The sequence below is a fragment of the Pristis pectinata genome, chromosome 9 (assembly GCF_009764475.1).
Source record: "Pristis pectinata isolate sPriPec2 chromosome 9, sPriPec2.1.pri, whole genome shotgun sequence".
NCBI lineage: Eukaryota > Metazoa > Chordata > Chondrichthyes > Rhinopristiformes > Pristidae > Pristis > Pristis pectinata.
The window spans coordinates 93,753,606-93,771,055 of NC_067413.1; the positions used below are offsets into that span (position 1 = coordinate 93,753,606).

A 17,450-nucleotide genomic window follows, 5' to 3' on the forward strand; every position below is an offset into this window, starting at 1 on the left:
TGGGTGATTTCCCATAGCAGCAGCTGGCTAGGTTTAAATATAAAACGTGGAAAATCCAGACCTATATGTACTTTAATCTTGATTCACAACTTTTAGTGCGATGCTTTTCAAGAATGGTTCTATTTACTGTTTGAGATGTAGTTACTGCATTGTGGCAGTTTCTCCAAATCTTGAAGTTATTGCAATTTTATTAAGTATTGTGAGTGGAAATTTAATTGTTCCACTTAAATAAACCTAGCAATTGCTGTTTATAAAATGTCAATTTTATAATTGACCCAAAATGGTCAATTTGCATTTTACTCTGGGGGAATAAAAACAGATTTCTATTGCATTAACACTAGGGAATAAAATAAATATTAGATAATAAAGTTTCTCACCGTAGAAAACAGAACATTACAGCACAGAACAGGCCCTTTGGCCCACAATGTTGTACCGACACTCCCTCCTACCCACAGAACGCCCATATCCCTCCATTTTCCTCTCATTCATGTGCCCATCCAGGCCCCTCTTAAAAGCCCCCAATGAATTTGCCTCCACCACCCTATCAGGCAACGCATTCCAGGCATCCACCACTCTTGAGTACAAAAAAAGTACCCCTCACGACTTTTCTGAACCTACCCCCCTCACCTTAAGTGCATGCCCTCTGGTATTGGATCGCTCAGTAATGGGAAAAAGATATTGCTTGTCCACCCTATCTATGCCCCTCATAATTTTATACACTTCCAACAGATCACCCCTCAGCCTCCGCCGCTCCAGAGAAAAGAGCCCAAGTTTGTCCACCCTCTCCTGATAGCACATGTCCTCTAATCCAGGCAGCATCCTGGTAAACCTCCTCTGCACCCTCTCTAAAGTCTCGACATTCTTCCCACAGTGAGGTGACCAGAATTGTATGCAATACTCTAAATGTGGCCTAACCAGCAGTTAGGAACTGTACCACATCATCCCATTAGAACATCAGATCCATTAAAAAATCCAGTAATCCCAGTGAATTTAACTCATGGCTGCTTAATCTCCCCTTTATGACATTAAATGCTTTTCATGTGCAACAACCACCAATCCTGACCAAAAAAAAAGCATCAAAACTGAAAATGAAAAAAAAACTTTACACAAGAAATGGCTAAAGAGAAAAGAAAGTACAAAAGAACTAGTGAGAAAAGTAGCTGATTTCAGTGGAAGATCCAACCCAATATCATACATGAAAATTCAGTTAACCTATTTCTTATTTAAATAAAATCCACTGGAATCTGTAGTCTAATTTTACTGGACAGAAGAGATCACATATGATTTCTGGCATTATTATCTGCTGAAGGAATCAAATGACATCTGGAAGACACTCACCAAACTTGGTGAAAGTTCAAAAAGATAAATGGTAAATTACCAAGCAGCAAATAAAAGAACAGGGGCCCTGGCAGAGATATTTAAAACATCCTTAGCCACAGGTGAGGTGCCAGAGGACTGGAGGATAGCTAATGTTATTCTGTTGTTTAAGAAAGTCTCTAAGAATAAGCCAGGAAATTATAGGCTGGTGAGCCTGACGTCAGTCGTGGGTAAATTATTGGAAGGTATTCTGAGGGACAGGATATATAAGTATTTAGATAGACAGGGCCTGATTAGAGATAGTCAACATGGCTTTGTGCGTGGCAGGTCATGTCTAACCAATCTAATAGAGTTTTTCGAGGAGGTTACCCGCAAGGTTGATGAAGGGAAGGTCGTGGATGTTGTCTACATGGACTTTAGCAAGTCCTTTGACAAGGTCCCACATGGGAGGCTGCTCCAGAAGGTTAAGTCACTTGGCATTCAGGATGAAGTAGTCAATTGGATTTAAAGTTGGCTTAGCAGGAGAAGCCAGAGAGTGGTAGTAGATGGTTGTCTCTCTGATTGGAGGCCTGTGACTAGTGGTGTGCCTCAGGATTGGTGCTGGGTCCATTGTTGTTTATCATCTATATTAATGATTTAGATGATAGTGTGGTAAACTGGATCGGCAAATTTGTGGATCACCAAGATTGGGGGCGTAGTGGGCTGCAAAGAAGGCTATCAAAGCTTGCAAAGTAATTTGGACCAGCTGGGAAAATGGGCTGGAAAATGGCAGGTGGAATTTAATGCAGAGAAGTGTGAGGTGATGCACTTTGGGAGGACAAACCAGGGTAAGACTTACACAGTGAATGGTAGGGCTCTGAGGTGTGTGGTAGAACAAAGGGACCTGGGAACACAGATCCATAGATCCTTGAAAGTGGCATCACAGGTAGATAGGGTCATAAGGAGAGCTTTTGGCACATTGACCTTCATAAATCAGGGCACTGAGTACTGGAATTGGGATGTTATGTTGAAGTTGTACAAGACATTGGTGAGGACAAATTTAGAGTATTGTGTGCCATTCTGGTCACCTACCTACAAGAAAGATATCAATAAGCTTGAAAGAGTGCAGAGAAAATTTACATTGATGTTGCCGGGACTTGAGTTATAGGGAAAGGTTGAATAGGTTGGGACTTTATTCCCTGGAGCGCAGGAGAATGAGGGGAGATCTTATAGAGGTATACAAAATTATGAGGGGTATAGATAGGGTGAATGCATACAGGCTTTTTCCCCTCAGGTTGGGTGAGTCTAGAACTAGAGGTCAGAGGTTTAGGGTGAAAGGTGAAATCTTTAAGGAGAATCTGAGGGGGAACTTCTTCACTCAGAGGGTGGTGCGAGTGTGAAACGAGCTGCCAGCAGAAATGGTGGATGCGGGTTCAAATGTAACCTTTAAGAAAAGTTTGGATAAGTATGTGGATGAGGGAGGTATGGAGGGCTATGGTCCGGGTGCAGGTAGATGGGCCTAGGCAGAAAACCAGTTCAGCATGGACTAGATGGGCTGAAGGGCCTGTTTCTGTGTTGTAGTGCCCTATGACTCTATAAAAGATTGCTGAGTGATGCACAATGGATATTCTGTGGATTCCCAGCAATGCTGTTTTCAGTTGAAATCCTGGCAACATGAAGATTTATTTTTATGTTATTGACAGGACACGTTCAGTGTCTGCAAAGGAAGTGATTTTTTGGTTACTTCCCAGAGCGCCATTAAGGAATTCAAAGTACAATCAAAGGAAGTACAAAGTTTAGTTAAAATTGGGTAAAATTTTTAAAAATTTCTTGTCAATTCGACAAGAATTGACAAGAAATCAGCTATCAAAAATCGGTAACGGAAAATTACACATTTAATCACTGAGTAACCTCCAGTGTTAAATCTCAAACACAGTGCACATCACCTCATCATATACCAGTTTATTAGAACCAACCACTCCAACATGAGATAACACAAATACAGAAGTACTCTGGACAAATGAGCTTCGTAATAGGAAAGCCAATGCCTGCAGTTCAATGCCATGGCACTAGTGTCATTTTTGAGATCAGAAGGTTTGATGTTTCTGAAGTTCTTTTTTTACCCACAATAAATGTATGAAAAAGTTAGGAACCAAAAGGAGTAGCTGGCTTCTAATTGCAGTGCCACACCACTTGACTATTTATTTAACTAGAGAATCCTAGAACATACTGTATACACACCACAAATGAGGAGATTTTTGATAAAATTATTGATAAAAAATTATTTTGATAACACTATTACAATGCACCCTGACCTGCTGAATATTTCTAGCATTTTCTGTTTATATTTTGCATATCCGGCATCTTTTTTTTATTTTCTGAATCGCCCTTGTGTCTCGGATGCACCTTCTGCACAAAGAGCACACGGAGTTTTATCATTGCTCTGTATTACACTCTGTTTGGATCACATTGATTCTAGCGTGACTTTTGTTAGTCACACTAGACTGCGCTGGACTGACACTCCTGTCAGGTAAGTCTTCCACACTGCACCACCAGCACGCCAGTTCCTTCCTGACATTGCTTCTGACACACAATCGACTAAGATCCCCAGTGAAAGGCTTGGTCTGCAACACCCCTCCTGGCCCCCAGTGACAGCATCAATCTCCTCCCCATCTTCCTACCTGTACTTTCCTCTTTGCCACCTGAGCCCCCGATCGATGGTCCTAAGTCATTTTTTTCCTCATTAATGTAAAATAGTGTAAATGGGGCTGATTCTGGTTCACTTGGGACTCTGCACAATTTTGAACGGTCTGAGATTGTGCTAGGAAAACCAAGGGATGGACCTTCCTTCTATCCCTTCTCCCCTTAACATTGGAATTGGCTTATTGTTGTCACATGTACCAAGGTACAGTGAAAAACTTGCCTTGCATACCATTCGTACAGATCAATTCATTACACAGTGCATTGAGGCAGTACAAGGTAAAACAATAATGAATTGATCTGTATGTGGGGAGCTGTTGTCTGAAAAGTCGATTTTTCACAATCCTACATCTTTTGTCCTCTGGAATTTCAAAGCTAAAGAGTCCACATTTGTTGAATAATGACGCTGAATCAGAGAAGCAGCTAGGGTGAGACTCAAATTTTTAACCACTTCGGAACAGGCTCTCTAGGGTTGCAGGGTACGTAATGCTATTACAGCGCCAGCGACCCGGGTTCAATTCCAGCCACTGTCTGTAAGGAGTTTATACGTTCTCTCCATGTCTGCGTGGGTTTCCTCCGGGTGCTCCGGTTTCCTCCCACGTTCCAAAGACGTACGGGTTAGGAAGTTGTGGGCATGCTATGTTGGCGCCAGAAGCGTGGTGACACTTGCGGGCTGCCCCCAGAACACTCTATGCAAAAGATGTATTTCACTGTGTGTTTCAATGTACGTGCGACTAATAAAGAAATCTGATTTTATCTGTTAATCCCATCATGAGAATGTTACTTGGCTGGATTGAGTTGGTCCAGGTCCCATGAACAGATCTCACTGGCCTTCTGCACCCTACAACCAGTGCAGCCTTTGTTTGATTGAGGAGAAGAGTTTTTGATGATCGAGACTTGGACCTGACACAAACTTGTGCTCTGGCAGTCAGCAGTTGTCCCTGCTGGCCTTCCTACTTCTGGGACTTGTACTATATAGCAGGCACCTCCAGGCACTGGAAAGATGTCACCAGTGCCGTCTTTGGATCCACTGGAAGGGTAAATGAACCAATGTCAGTGCCAACATCCCCAGCATTGATTCCCTGTTTTCGCTCAGTTGGCTGTGTTGGACAGGCCACATCATTCGCAGACCTGACACCGGACTACCAAGACAGAACTGAGCTCTGTCAATGGAAGAAGAAGAAAAAGATTCAAGGATGTGCTCAAAGCTACCTTGAAGAAATCCAAATCCCACTGACTCCTAGGACTCTCTGGCCCATGGCTGCTCAAAATGGAGAAGCATTAGGGATGGTATTGAGAACTTTGAGTCCACACTAAAGACCTGATGGAGTCTGCCGTTCCCATATTGGCGTCATCAGCCATCTCAAAACTCTTAGAACTATGTGGAAGCAAGTCATCCTCCATCCTGAGGGACTGCCTAAAAAGCTCTTTTAGCAGTAAGGCCACCTTGGATCCCATCCTCAAAGTTCTGATAGAAGACAGAGCTGGAGGCAGAACTTCTATCATTTGAGAGCTTCAAGTTCCTAGGAGTGAACATCACCAACAACCTGTCCTGGTCCAACCATGTAGATGCCATGGCCAAGAAAGCTCACCAGCACCTCTACTTCCTCAGGAGGCTAAAGAAATCTGGCTTGTCCCCCTTTGACCCTCACCAAATTTTTATTGATGCACCACAGAAAGCATCCTATCTGGATGCATCACTGCTTGGTACGGCAACTGTTCTGCCTGGGACCGCAAGAAACCGCAGTGAGTAGTGGATCCAGCCCAGCACATCACAGAAACTAGCCTCGCTTCTCGCTGGCTTGGTAAAGCAGCCAACATAGTCAAAGACCTCACCCACCCTGGACATACTCTCTTCTCCCCCTCCCATTGGGCAGAGGACATAAAAGCCTGAAAGCATGTACCACCAGGCTCAAGGACAGCTTCTATCCCGCTGATATAAGACAATTGAACGGTGCCCTAGTATGATAAGATGGACTCTTGACCTCACAATCTACTTCGTTATGACCTTGCACCTTATTGTCTACCTGCACTGCACTTTCTCTGTAACCGTAACACTTTATTCTGCATTCTGTTACTGTTTTACCTTGTATTACCTCAATGCACTGTTGTCATGAATTGATCTGTATGGATGGTATGCAAGACAAGTTTTGTCACAGTACCTCGGTATATGTGATGATAACTTGCCAATTTACAGCTAGTTTTTAACGTCTCTGGCATTCAGACCTACAGAATAATAAAAATTAATATAAATGATTAGAAAAATAGTTAAATTTTGTTTAAAAAACATTAGTCTTGAAGGATGTGTTAGTGTTTTAAAGTAAGATAACTGGGAGCGGGAATCTTCCCATTTTTCAGGTAGAACTCCATTGAAATGAATTGAATGACTGATCCCATTGGTTCTTGCTCTTTAAGACCGTCAGCTCACTTGAGCTTTTCTCATTTGTGAGCACTGTTTACAACGGCAGGCAATTGAGGATGCCATTTTATACTTGGCAGCTGCTCTGCGGTATCTCAACCAGGTGATTCCTTTGGGAGTAAATGTTGGCAGCAGATTTTGACAGCATTCAGCCGTAGAAAGGATTGTGGTTGGTGCATTTGCTGACATCCCATTTTTAAGCTGAGGCTATAAATAAGTCAGAAATAGTCATCCTGGCTGATTTGTTCTTCCCCCTAATCTGCGGAGAAAGGAGCTCTCCTATCTGATATCAATCCTGTTGTTTGCACCATTGCTATAACATTTTTTGAAACCATGAAAGAGTAAGTAGATCAGACAAGAGCAAACAAACATGAGTATCCAAAGAGAACTGTTTGGAAAAATAAGACCTTTGCACTTGTCACAAAGCGTGCAACTTCAGGGCTGTGTTTATTTTCAAGCTTTTCGTCAGTTAAATTCATCAGCAAAATGTAACATTACGACATACCACATTTATCTTGTTGCTGTACTCTGCTCTGACTTATTTAGATTATCACTGGTAAGCAGAGCAAGTCATGAAGAAATCCAATTGTGCAATTATCCAGACGTAGAATCAGCATCGAGTGAACATTGGCGTAGGATTGCACCACAAATGTTATGACGTCAATGAAAGCTGGGAGTTTTATGCCAAAATATCAGCAGAGACAGGTGGGGGAGTGGATCCACCTTTGCCACCCGGTGGCAGGCTCACGCAGATATTGATTGGCAGCACAACGAACAGGAACAGGATTGGACCATCTGGCCCTTGGCCCCTCCTCTCCATTCATTAAGTTCATGGCTGATCCTCAACTGCAGCACCATTTTTATGGCTCTTACTCCACATCACTTGATATCCAGATATCTATTGATTTCTGTTTTCAACAAACTCATTGACTGAGCCTCCTCAACCCTCTTGGGTAGAAACTTAAGATAAGATAGATAGATATCTTTATTAGTCACACAGTGAAATGCATCTTTTGCATAGAGTGTTCTGGGGGCAGCCCACAAGTGTTGCCACTTTTCCGGCGCCAACATAGCACGCCCACAACTTCCTAACCCGTACGGCTTTGGAATGTGGGAGGAAACCGGAGCACTCAGAGGAAACCCACGCAGTCACGTGGAGAACGTACAGGCAGCGGCCGGAATCGAACCCAGGTCGCTGGCGCTGTAAAGCGTTATGCTAACCGCTACACTACAGTGCTCCAAAGTTTCACCACCCACTGAGTGGAAAATATTCTCCTTATTTCAGTCATAAGCAGCTTGCCTCTTATTTTGAGACTTTGATCCCTGGTTCTAGACTCCTTAACTAGGGGAACCATTCTTCCTGAATCCAACCCGTCAAACCTTGTAAAGTATTTTGTAATTTTCAGTGAGATTTCTTGTTCATCTAAATGGTAAAGAACACAGCCTAGCCTACTGAATGTCTCTTTGTATGGCAGACCTGCCATCCCCAGAACGAGTCTAGTAAATCTTTCCCTCACTCCTTCTATGGCAAATATATCCTTAATAAATCCAATTTTGTTTGCTTCCACTCCCGCTTATCAAGAAACTTTCAGATTAGGAACCTTGCCAAGAGACCATGACCAAAGCTCTCGAGCATGCTGTATCTGGAGGCTTTGAAGAAGGAAATGGAAAGTAGGAGAAATGTCCTTTGTTTGTATAAGTCCCTTCAGACAGGCTCAAAAGACAGTAGAGACTTTGTCCCAGGGTGACAATGGCTAACACGAGGGGACGTGATTTTAAGGTGATTAGAGGAAGATATAAGGGGGATGTCAGGGGTAAGTTTTTTTACACAGAGAGTGATGGGTGTGTGGAACGCACTGCCGGCAGAGGTTGTGGGGGCAGATACGTTAGAGATATTTAAGAGACTCTTAGATAGACACATGAATGATAGAAAGATAGGGGGCTATGAGGGAGGGAAGGGTTAGATAGATCTTAGAGCAGGATAAAATGCTGGCACAACATTGTGGGCTGAAGGGCCTGTACTGTGCTGTAGTGTTCTATGTTCTAAACAAATGGGTTTCTAAGAGTCAAGTGCAAGGACCCAGGGGCAGTGGTGTAAGAAAGTTAGTTACCTTACACAAATGTCAGCCTCGATTAAACCTATCATTAAATGTTATGTCCAGTTGCTTGATGCACTGACTGGTAGTGGAGCCTTCTCCAAGCTTGCTTTGTGCAAGCTTGGAGCCTGGTGTGGCGTGGTACGGTGCAGCATGATGCACGACCTTTCCTTGCACAGGCACCCAGCTGCACTCAGAGAATGGCTTTGACAGCTTCCGAATCTCTGTCCCTTACCATGCCAGCCATGAAAGCTATCATTGAAGTTTAAAGTTTATGAGTATCTTTGACATTTGCAAACACTCAATATCACCTGGAAAGTATTTAAAAATAGAAATATTTTTTGAAAATAAGATTCATTAAAAAAAACACTCAAGCACACTTACTGAATTGAATCAAATTGAAAGGTCTACTTATCATTCTTGTGAAAGCTCTTTATTCCAATTCATTTCAATAGGAATGGTTTACAAATGGGATCTGGCACAGGCTCAGCTGCCAAACTTCTAGCCTGAGAGCTTAGAGGTCTGGGGGTTACTGGTCCAGTACAGGGGCATTGCGACAGAGGATGGCTTAAGCTAGTGTCAGCACTAGGGCTGAGCTGTGGGAGTTCCACTGAGAACCATTGCTAAGTTTGGTAGAAGCACTGGCGCCTGTGCGGAAACTGTGGATGAAGTCTGATCGGTTTAACCTGTCAGGAAAAGGTAGAGTTGTAACAAAGAGCCGGATTGTCATTAGTTTCCCTGCTGCTTTCAACTCGGCTGTTAAACATCCTGCTCTTTTGGCAAGGAAGTTTTTGTATGTATGTTTGACCCTTTGAACTGCCTCACTGAGGTGTGTGCTTAAGCTCAGCTAGAGTCTGTGGTGGGCCTAAGAAAATTTTTAGTCAATAAATAATTTTCATAGTGCATAATGACTTGTGATTCCAAATAGTTCTGTTTGGGGGGTTCTGAGGATTTATTTAATGGTTGCCTACAGCTGGTATTGTGATAGTTTTTTTTAATGGTAAGGGTTTCAATTTGCATTTCAGTTGCCAAATGGTGTGTCATATCACACCGCCACCCACCAGGACAGGCAGGGGAAGCTGCAAGAACACCTTCGCCAATTGTCTGTACTCTTCAGGAAGTTGCGACTAGTCTACGACAAATGCAATGAAAACTGTGCTGGTTTAGATCCTATCCCAATGGAGGTAAGAAGGCAGGGGAAGGGGGAACCTAAGCTATGCCAACAATATGAGGAGGAGCAGCTGCTCCTGTTTCCTTGTCCACATCCCTTGTAGCCATGGTTGTAGCAAATCAACTTGAAATCCAGGTGTTCCTTCCTAAATCTCTGTCTATAATCATGAGCCATGTATGTAAAATTCCATTGCTTAGTTTATACAAAGAGTGTCCGTGATGCACTAAGTTAGCCTTTACGTTTTGGGTAATAACCCGTGCAAAGCCATCTTTGTAATTACTCACATTTATGAATTATTGCCCCAATACCCAAGATGGTGAAAGTTGGACTGCAATTTACATGCACATATGTCTAAAGTGAGCAGAAACCTTTAATAGTGAGACTTCAAACCTCCAGATAACGCTGCACCAAGTAAGGGTTGATTGATCTTGTACTCAATTGGAGTTGATTGGGCAACAAAAAAAAAATTGCAGATTTAGAAATTCAGTTCATATTGTTAATTTGTCTTTTTTTAAATTGTTTTTCTGTTTATAAGAATGCATGTGTGCCCACTGTTGTGCCTAATAAACTGAGCCACAGGGCAGCTGTAACCGGGGGATGTAAAAGGCTTTATTCAACACAACAGATCTTCTGGAAAGAATCTCTTTCTCTTCTCCCAACACAATGTTTTATACTTTTTAAACACAAAGATAACAATAAATCATTAACTACAATTACCTGCTTAACTTTAACATTTTGAATGTAGACGTGTTAACTTTGCAGAATTACGTATTTACAATGGGAGCACATCCCAACTAGCAGAACCCCTTTGAATATTCAGATACTAGTAGCTGGTCCAGGAACTTCTAAGCACAAACTCCCGACACCCAAAATATACTTATTTTGTTGCAGTGTTGAGGGATGACTCCCCCAAACATACAACTAGCCAGAATAATAAGTGACAAAAGAGACATGTCCTGAACTGCGCATTAAGTGGCAGGGATACACCTTTACCAATGTGTTAATACAGGACATGGCCACATAATGCCTTCCCTGATCCCATCCTGAAGTTTTCAATGACCACCAATTAACACGAACATTCATCTATTGTCTTCCCCTGCGTAGTTTCGATGGTACAGAATCAGAAAGTTCCAACCCCAAGATTGGTTTTGATGACCCCAAAGCATCAGTTAAAGTTAAATTGTGAACAGGTTTTTTTTCCTGAAGACTGGTTCTCATGTTAATTAATATCTGATATCCATAATTTCATAACTCCAGAATAACTCCATACTTCGGCTCCATTTAAAATAAACAAGCACTCCAAGGGTTTGATCCTGTTGGATTCGACTGTTTTAAGTAGTTTTTTTTAACATGTTTAGTGCTTAATACACCTCAATTGGCTGCACAAGGTATAACCACTTCTTAGCTTATTGATTCGTCCATCAGGTGAATACGTGTTTTCTCATTGGTTGATCTTGCCACAGGTTTTCTGATTGGACTATTGTTAGCTAAGGAATACCTCTTAGGTATAAAAGGTGTTTTTTGTTAATCACTCTCTTACCTCTATGTCTCTCTTATCTTGCTCTATTGCTCATCTTGATCTCTCTCTTGCGAATCTTGCTCTTTCTCTCTTGCCTCTCTTTCTCTCTCTCTCTCTTGCTTATCTTGCTCTCTTACTCTCTTCCCCCTAGTCCTAGCTCATTTTTAGTTCCTTTGTCTCGGCTCATCTCCCGGTAGTAAAGGTGGTGCTTTGTGACTTTCTTTGTTTTAAACTTTTCCAATAAAACTTTGTGAAGCACCAAGCATCCGCTCATTCTTGGACTCCTGAAAGAACCTGCAGATTCGAAAATAACCGGATCTGACAATTCCCTTGAGTATTACTTTCAAGACAATGCATGCACTTGAGTATTGACATGCAGTGCTAACCATGATCCATCTGAGATTTGTACAAGTACATTCACCAGCTATGTTAAGAAACTGGACTGATGGAGTAGTCTTTAAATATAAGGATCCACTTATTAACTATAACAGCAGAAAATGCTGGAAACACTCATCAGGTTTGCAGCATCTGCAACTTTTTTTGATTTTCCATACATCAGCATTCTTTGATAGGAACGCAGCTCTTCATTAAATCCTCAACTCCAGTCAGTTTCTGTAAAAGCAAGGTAACTAATTTCGCAACTAGAGTGAGACATTTGCTTTCTAATAAACCAACTTAACAAAATTTATTGAATGATTGCATTTGTTTCCTAAGGTAGTGCTTTAATTTGTAAATATTTTTTCTGCTTATTAGTGATGGGTTTGCCTCAGCAACCAAGAATTTCATGGAATGTGGATTATTACTATTGCAATTCCTGTCCAAATGGAAATTAAAATGAAAAGCTGGGAATTTTGTTCAAAGAAGGCAGTCTGAAATTCCTTGCATTTTTTATTGTCCATCCCTATTGCCCTTGAAGGTAGCAGTAGTTATTCTTGAATTGCTGCAGCCTCTCTAGTGTAGGTACTCCCATAATGCTGCTAGATAGGTTTCCCTTATACGATGAGATGGACTCTGACCTCACAATCTACCTTGTTGTGACCTTGCACCTTATCGTCTACCTGCACTGCACTTCCTCTGTAGCTGTGACACTTTACTCTGTACTGTTATTGTTTTTACCTGTACTACCTCAATGCACTCTGTACTAACTCAATGTGACTGCACTGTGTAATGAATTGACCTGTACGATCGGTATGCAAGGCAAGTTTTTCATTGTACCTCGGTACAAGTGACAATAATAAACGAATACCAATACCAGTCCAGACTGTGCCTTCAAGAGCTGATGCCCCTTCCTGATTGCTAAGCAACAAGATGATAGCAGCTGTAATAAATTTCTGCTGACCCAGACAGGTTACACTGGTTTGCAGCTGTTTTGCAGTCTTTTTGGGGGTACTTAATTTGACTTAAGTACTATATGCAATAATATTTTAGCACACTAAAAAATCTGAAATCTGATTTCCACTTATGTATGTACGGAGTAAAGATCCAAAAAGCTGCATATGAACTGAGTTAAATAGTACTCACTGAGCAGAAAGCAATGCATGACACTTAAAAATGAAAGTGGCTTAATTATTTTTATTATGTCTCCATAGCAACTTATTCCTTATGTGGAAGATGAAAGTACAAAGCACGAAGATCATAGCTTGGCAAATCAACTCCGCTTAGCAAGTGAAGAGAGGCGGGAAATTGTAGAGGTAAATAAGGTACAGAAACATTTTGAAAACTTTATTAAAATATAACTTCAATTGTTTAATGTTTATGAAAGAAGTTGTAGATAAATGGGTTGGAACATAATTTGCTGTAAAGTTTTATGCTCAACAAGGTCATGGTGGGAACAACAGGGCTGTGGCACTGTGAATCCCTAGAGTTTCCTTATGAAAACCAAGCCAGGGATTATTTGAACTCGACAATGCATCATAACAACCTTCTATGAAGCATACCCTACTGCGGCCTTTCTGAGACGAGCTGTGCTGTAATTTGAGATCATCAGTCCGATCTTGCAGCCAGCAGCAATATAAATAGTGAGGGAAATTTCATCCTGTTAATCTGGGCTGGATTCCAAAAATAGAGGAAAATGTATGTAAACTACTTTGCCACCTGCTTCCTTTTAATTGGTGTTGTTAAAGTTTAGTACTGTGCCTAAAAATGGAAGGTAGGTTGTGGGAGATTACCCTTTGTTCAGAGTTTTATGGGGGGAAAATAAAAACTTCTTTTGATGTGTTTTGCATTCTGCGTGCTGAAATCCTTAAATTGGATCTCCCACCATTTCAGCTGTTCCAGTACATCACTAATGAGAAGCAGTCTTTACATCCTGCAGCTGGATAGAGACACGGTTCAAATGATACATTTGACACATTTCAATAATAAAACTGGCTTTTTTTTCTTAAGCCAAACCACCAACAAATTTTTGAACTTCTCTCCATAAAGACTTTCCATTAGACTAAACAGTCGAGAAGAAGCTCTACAGTTATTCTTGCATCAGATTTAGACTTGCGAAAGAAACTTCAAAATGTGATATGGCCATTCAGCACATTAAGCTTACTCCCTCCAGAAACCACAATACTTCTCCATTACCATTTTAGAGAAAGGAAAAGCTCTCCATCAACCTCTTCTGGAGGGAAAATTCTAGTCCCTTTTCAAAAATTAATCCTAAAACCTCTGTCCTTCTTTCTATTACTCTGTGACAATTGATTCGGATGAAAGTGAATGTGGGGGTGTGGATTTTAAATGCTCTTGTTCCAACCTCCTCATCTAATTTTGAATAAAATGTTCAGCTTACTATTCATCTATGGGTATTGCTAAAGCAACATTTTCTGGCTGAAACTGCCAGAGGTGATTTTTATTTTTGTCCCAAGATTTTAGTATCTCTCAAATCCATGGTAATGGAACTGGTATCTTGTCGGTTGTTGAAATTTTGTGGATAAACTAGTCTTGCATGCATGATCTGCCATAACTTAAAGGTGAGTGGAATTCTTAACATGCAACATATCGCATTTCATCTGTTGGTACGTAAAAAATTGATTGCAAAAATTTCACAGTAATAGGAAAGAAATATTAGTATTCATTGAAAATATTGATTCTGATTCTTGCCTGCTTCATTCAATCAGAGTGTGTCATCAATTTACTTAGAAGGAAATCTAATTTGAGTATAAATTGGATCTTCCTTAGTCAAAGTGAAATTTGTGAAGCCTTGTGCAATCTATTCATCAGTCTGAAATTGTTTTAAATACATTTAAAGTGTTAAGCATTTGTTTGTATCACCAAGCAGTTGTAATCCATCATATTTACTCAACGGGATTCTAAGAACTGCAAAGCACTCAAAATGTTTTGAATTGTGCTGAAGCAACCATTACAATTTTCCATAGAATCATAGAGTACTACAGCACAGAAACAGGTCCTTCGGCCTATCTAGTCCATGCCAACCTAATCTTCTGCCTAGTCCCATCTACCTGCACCCAGACCATGTCCCTCCAATCCCCTCCCATCCATATACCTACCTAAACTTAAATGTTACAACTGAACCCACATCTACTACTTCCGCTGGCAGCTCGTTCCACACTCGCATCACCCTCTGAGTGAAAAAGTTTCCCCTCAGATTTCCCTTAAATATTTCACCTTTCACCCTAAGCCTATGCCCTCTAGTTCCAATCTCACCCAACCTGAGGAGAAAAAGCCTGCATACATTCACCCTATCTATACCCCTCATAATTTTGTATGCCTCTAAGATCTCCCCTCACTCTCCTGTGCTCCAGGAAATAAAGTCCTAATCTATTCAACCTTTCCCTAAAATATGATGGATTACAACTGCTTAAGGATCTGAAAGTCTCGGCAACATCCGTGTTAACTTTCTCTGCACTCTTTCAAGTTTATTGATACTTTTCCTGTAGGTGAATCTGTTTCCATTACTTTACTGGTACCACTTGTAAACCAGGCCCTTGAGTTATTAATTCGAAGAAATATTGGGTAGCATGCTATGTCACTTTTTTTTCCACAACTTAACTTGCTGTTCTGTCCCTTCTTGATGGAGAATTACAGTGCTGGGCCTGAAATCTCATGGTTAGGTGCTTATAAACGATGCAGTTTCTGAGTTGGCAAAGATTAGTCCGTCCTCTTCCAGGAAATGTTCAAAAGCTTTTAAAATGTATATCTAACAAAATGCTGAGATTTTCAGACTCTGCCTGGAACTCCATAATGTTATGGGTGATCCTAGTAGCTGCTGCACACATATAAAGTTGCTGAATGATCCACAGAAATTGGATATGTTTCCTATGACCCTTCACAAGGTGCTCACCAGTTCCTTTTGTGAGGATAATTCCTTCTATGAGTTTAAGATACCATTTCCCTGTGTCAGTCCTTTTTTGTGAACTGGAACATTTCCATCAACTTAGTTAACGATTGTTGCTGAACCTGATTTTTTTCTTTTCCGTGTGTGCTGATGATTTTGGTTTCCAAATGGAATTATGACAGTTGTGTTAGCTAATTATTTTACTTTTCTCTTTCTCACTGTTCTACTTCTGAGCAAGGGACAAGTTGGAACAATTGAATGCCTGGCTGGAGAAATGGTGCAGGAGGGTCAACTTCAGAGATGTTGAGAGTGTTTCCAGGGCAGGTGTGACCTGTACAAATCAGATGGGTTAGAGTTCAGCAGGACCGGGACCAATATCTTTGCAAGAACTTTGAAGAAGGGTTTAAACTAGCTCAGCAGGGAGATGGGAAACTGAGATGAGAGTCAGGAGGGAGAGAAACAAAACCAGAAGTGAAAGTTAGAAACAAAATAAATAAACAGCAGAAACAAATGCAAGCTGCAAATAGGGTCAGATAGACCCAGAGTTAAAAGGCCAAATTTGAAGGCTGTATATGTGAGTGCATGCTATATCCACAAAACAGTAGGTAAATTAACTGTGTGTGTATAATCAGAATTGGGAATAATCTAATTGTAATCACAGACACATGGATGGTATTGGTTTATTATTGTCACTTGTACCGAGGTACAGTGAAAAACATGTCTTGCATACCGATCGTACAGGTCAATTCATTACACAGTGCAGTTACATTGAGTTAGTACAGAGTGCATTGATGTAGTACAGGTAAAAACAATAACAGTACAGAGTAAAGCATCACAGCTACAGAGAAAGTGCAGTGCAATAAGGTGCAAGGTCACAACAAGGTAGATTGTGAGGTCAAGAGTCCATCTCATCGTATAAGGGAACTGTTCAATAGCCTTATCACAGTGGGATAGAAGCTGTCCTTAAGTCTGGTGGTATGTGCCCTCAGGCTCCTGTATCTTCTGCCTGATGGGAGAGGAGAGAAGAGAGAATTACCCGGGTGGGTGGGGTCTTCGATTATGCTGGCTGCTTCACCAAGACAGCGAGAGGTAAAGCCAGAGTCCAAGGAGGGGAGGCTGGTGTCTGTGATGCACTGGGCTGTGTCCACAACTCTCTGCGGTTTTTTGCGGTCCTGGGCAGAGCAGTTGCCATACCTAGCCATGATGCATCCAGATAGGATGCTTTCTATGTGAGCAAAGTGTGAAGAAAGCTGGGAAATAAATATTCAAGAGTGCTCGATATTTAGGAATATCAGGCAAAAGGAAAAGGTGGTGGGTAGCACTGTTAATAAGGGATTACATCAGTTAGAAAGATCTTGCCTTGGTGGATCATGGTTTTGAACTGGAATCAGCTTGGATGGAGCTAAGAAGCAGTGGGGCTAGAAAACGTTAGTGGAAGTTTCTCATAGGACTCTGAATAATTGTATCGATATAGGGCAAATAATAAATAAAGTTAGAGGTGCATGAAATGGGCAATACAGTAATCATGGCGGGCTTTAATTGGTGCTAACAATGTAGAAGATGAATTCTTAGAATGCCTACAAGATGGATTTCTGATATGCTGACCAAGGAACAAGCTACTTTAGATCTAGTGCTGTAAAACGAGAAAGGGTTAATTCCTAATCTTGGTGTAAAGAAGTCCCTGAAAAAGAGTGATCACAATATGACAGCATTTTACTTAAATTCAAAAGTGATAATAGTTGAATCTAAACCCTGGATTTTAAATCTAGCAAGAGATAAGGCACAGGTTGGCTCTGATAGATTGGGAACTAAACGGTATGACAGTGTACGGGCATTGAGATAGTGAATGCTCTGTGTATCATCTTCCAAAATTTTGTAAGTTTTGGAATGGTTACTGGAGGGCAGTAGATGTGACCCCAATATTCAAGACAGGAGGGAAAGAGAGAATAAGTATAATAACCTGTTAG

The 17,450-nt window shown here is 41.2% G+C and overlaps 1 protein-coding gene across 3 annotated transcripts in view; it reads left to right on the forward strand.

Annotated features, from left to right (window-relative positions):
* LOC127574289 (mediator of RNA polymerase II transcription subunit 30-like) overlaps nucleotides 1-17,450 on the forward strand; it is a 61,269-nt gene that overhangs the window by 14,653 nt on the left and 29,166 nt on the right. For 2 of the 3 annotated variants that reach the window (XM_052023172.1, XM_052023173.1), the window contains exons 3-4: nucleotides 9,537-9,695; nucleotides 12,791-12,901. In XM_052023172.1, coding sequence (XP_051879132.1) covers nucleotides 9,537-9,695; nucleotides 12,791-12,901 — 270 coding nt within the window. The remainder of the gene's footprint in view (nucleotides 1-9,536; nucleotides 9,696-12,790; nucleotides 12,902-17,450) is intronic. The other variant, XM_052023175.1, reaches the window with a different exon arrangement.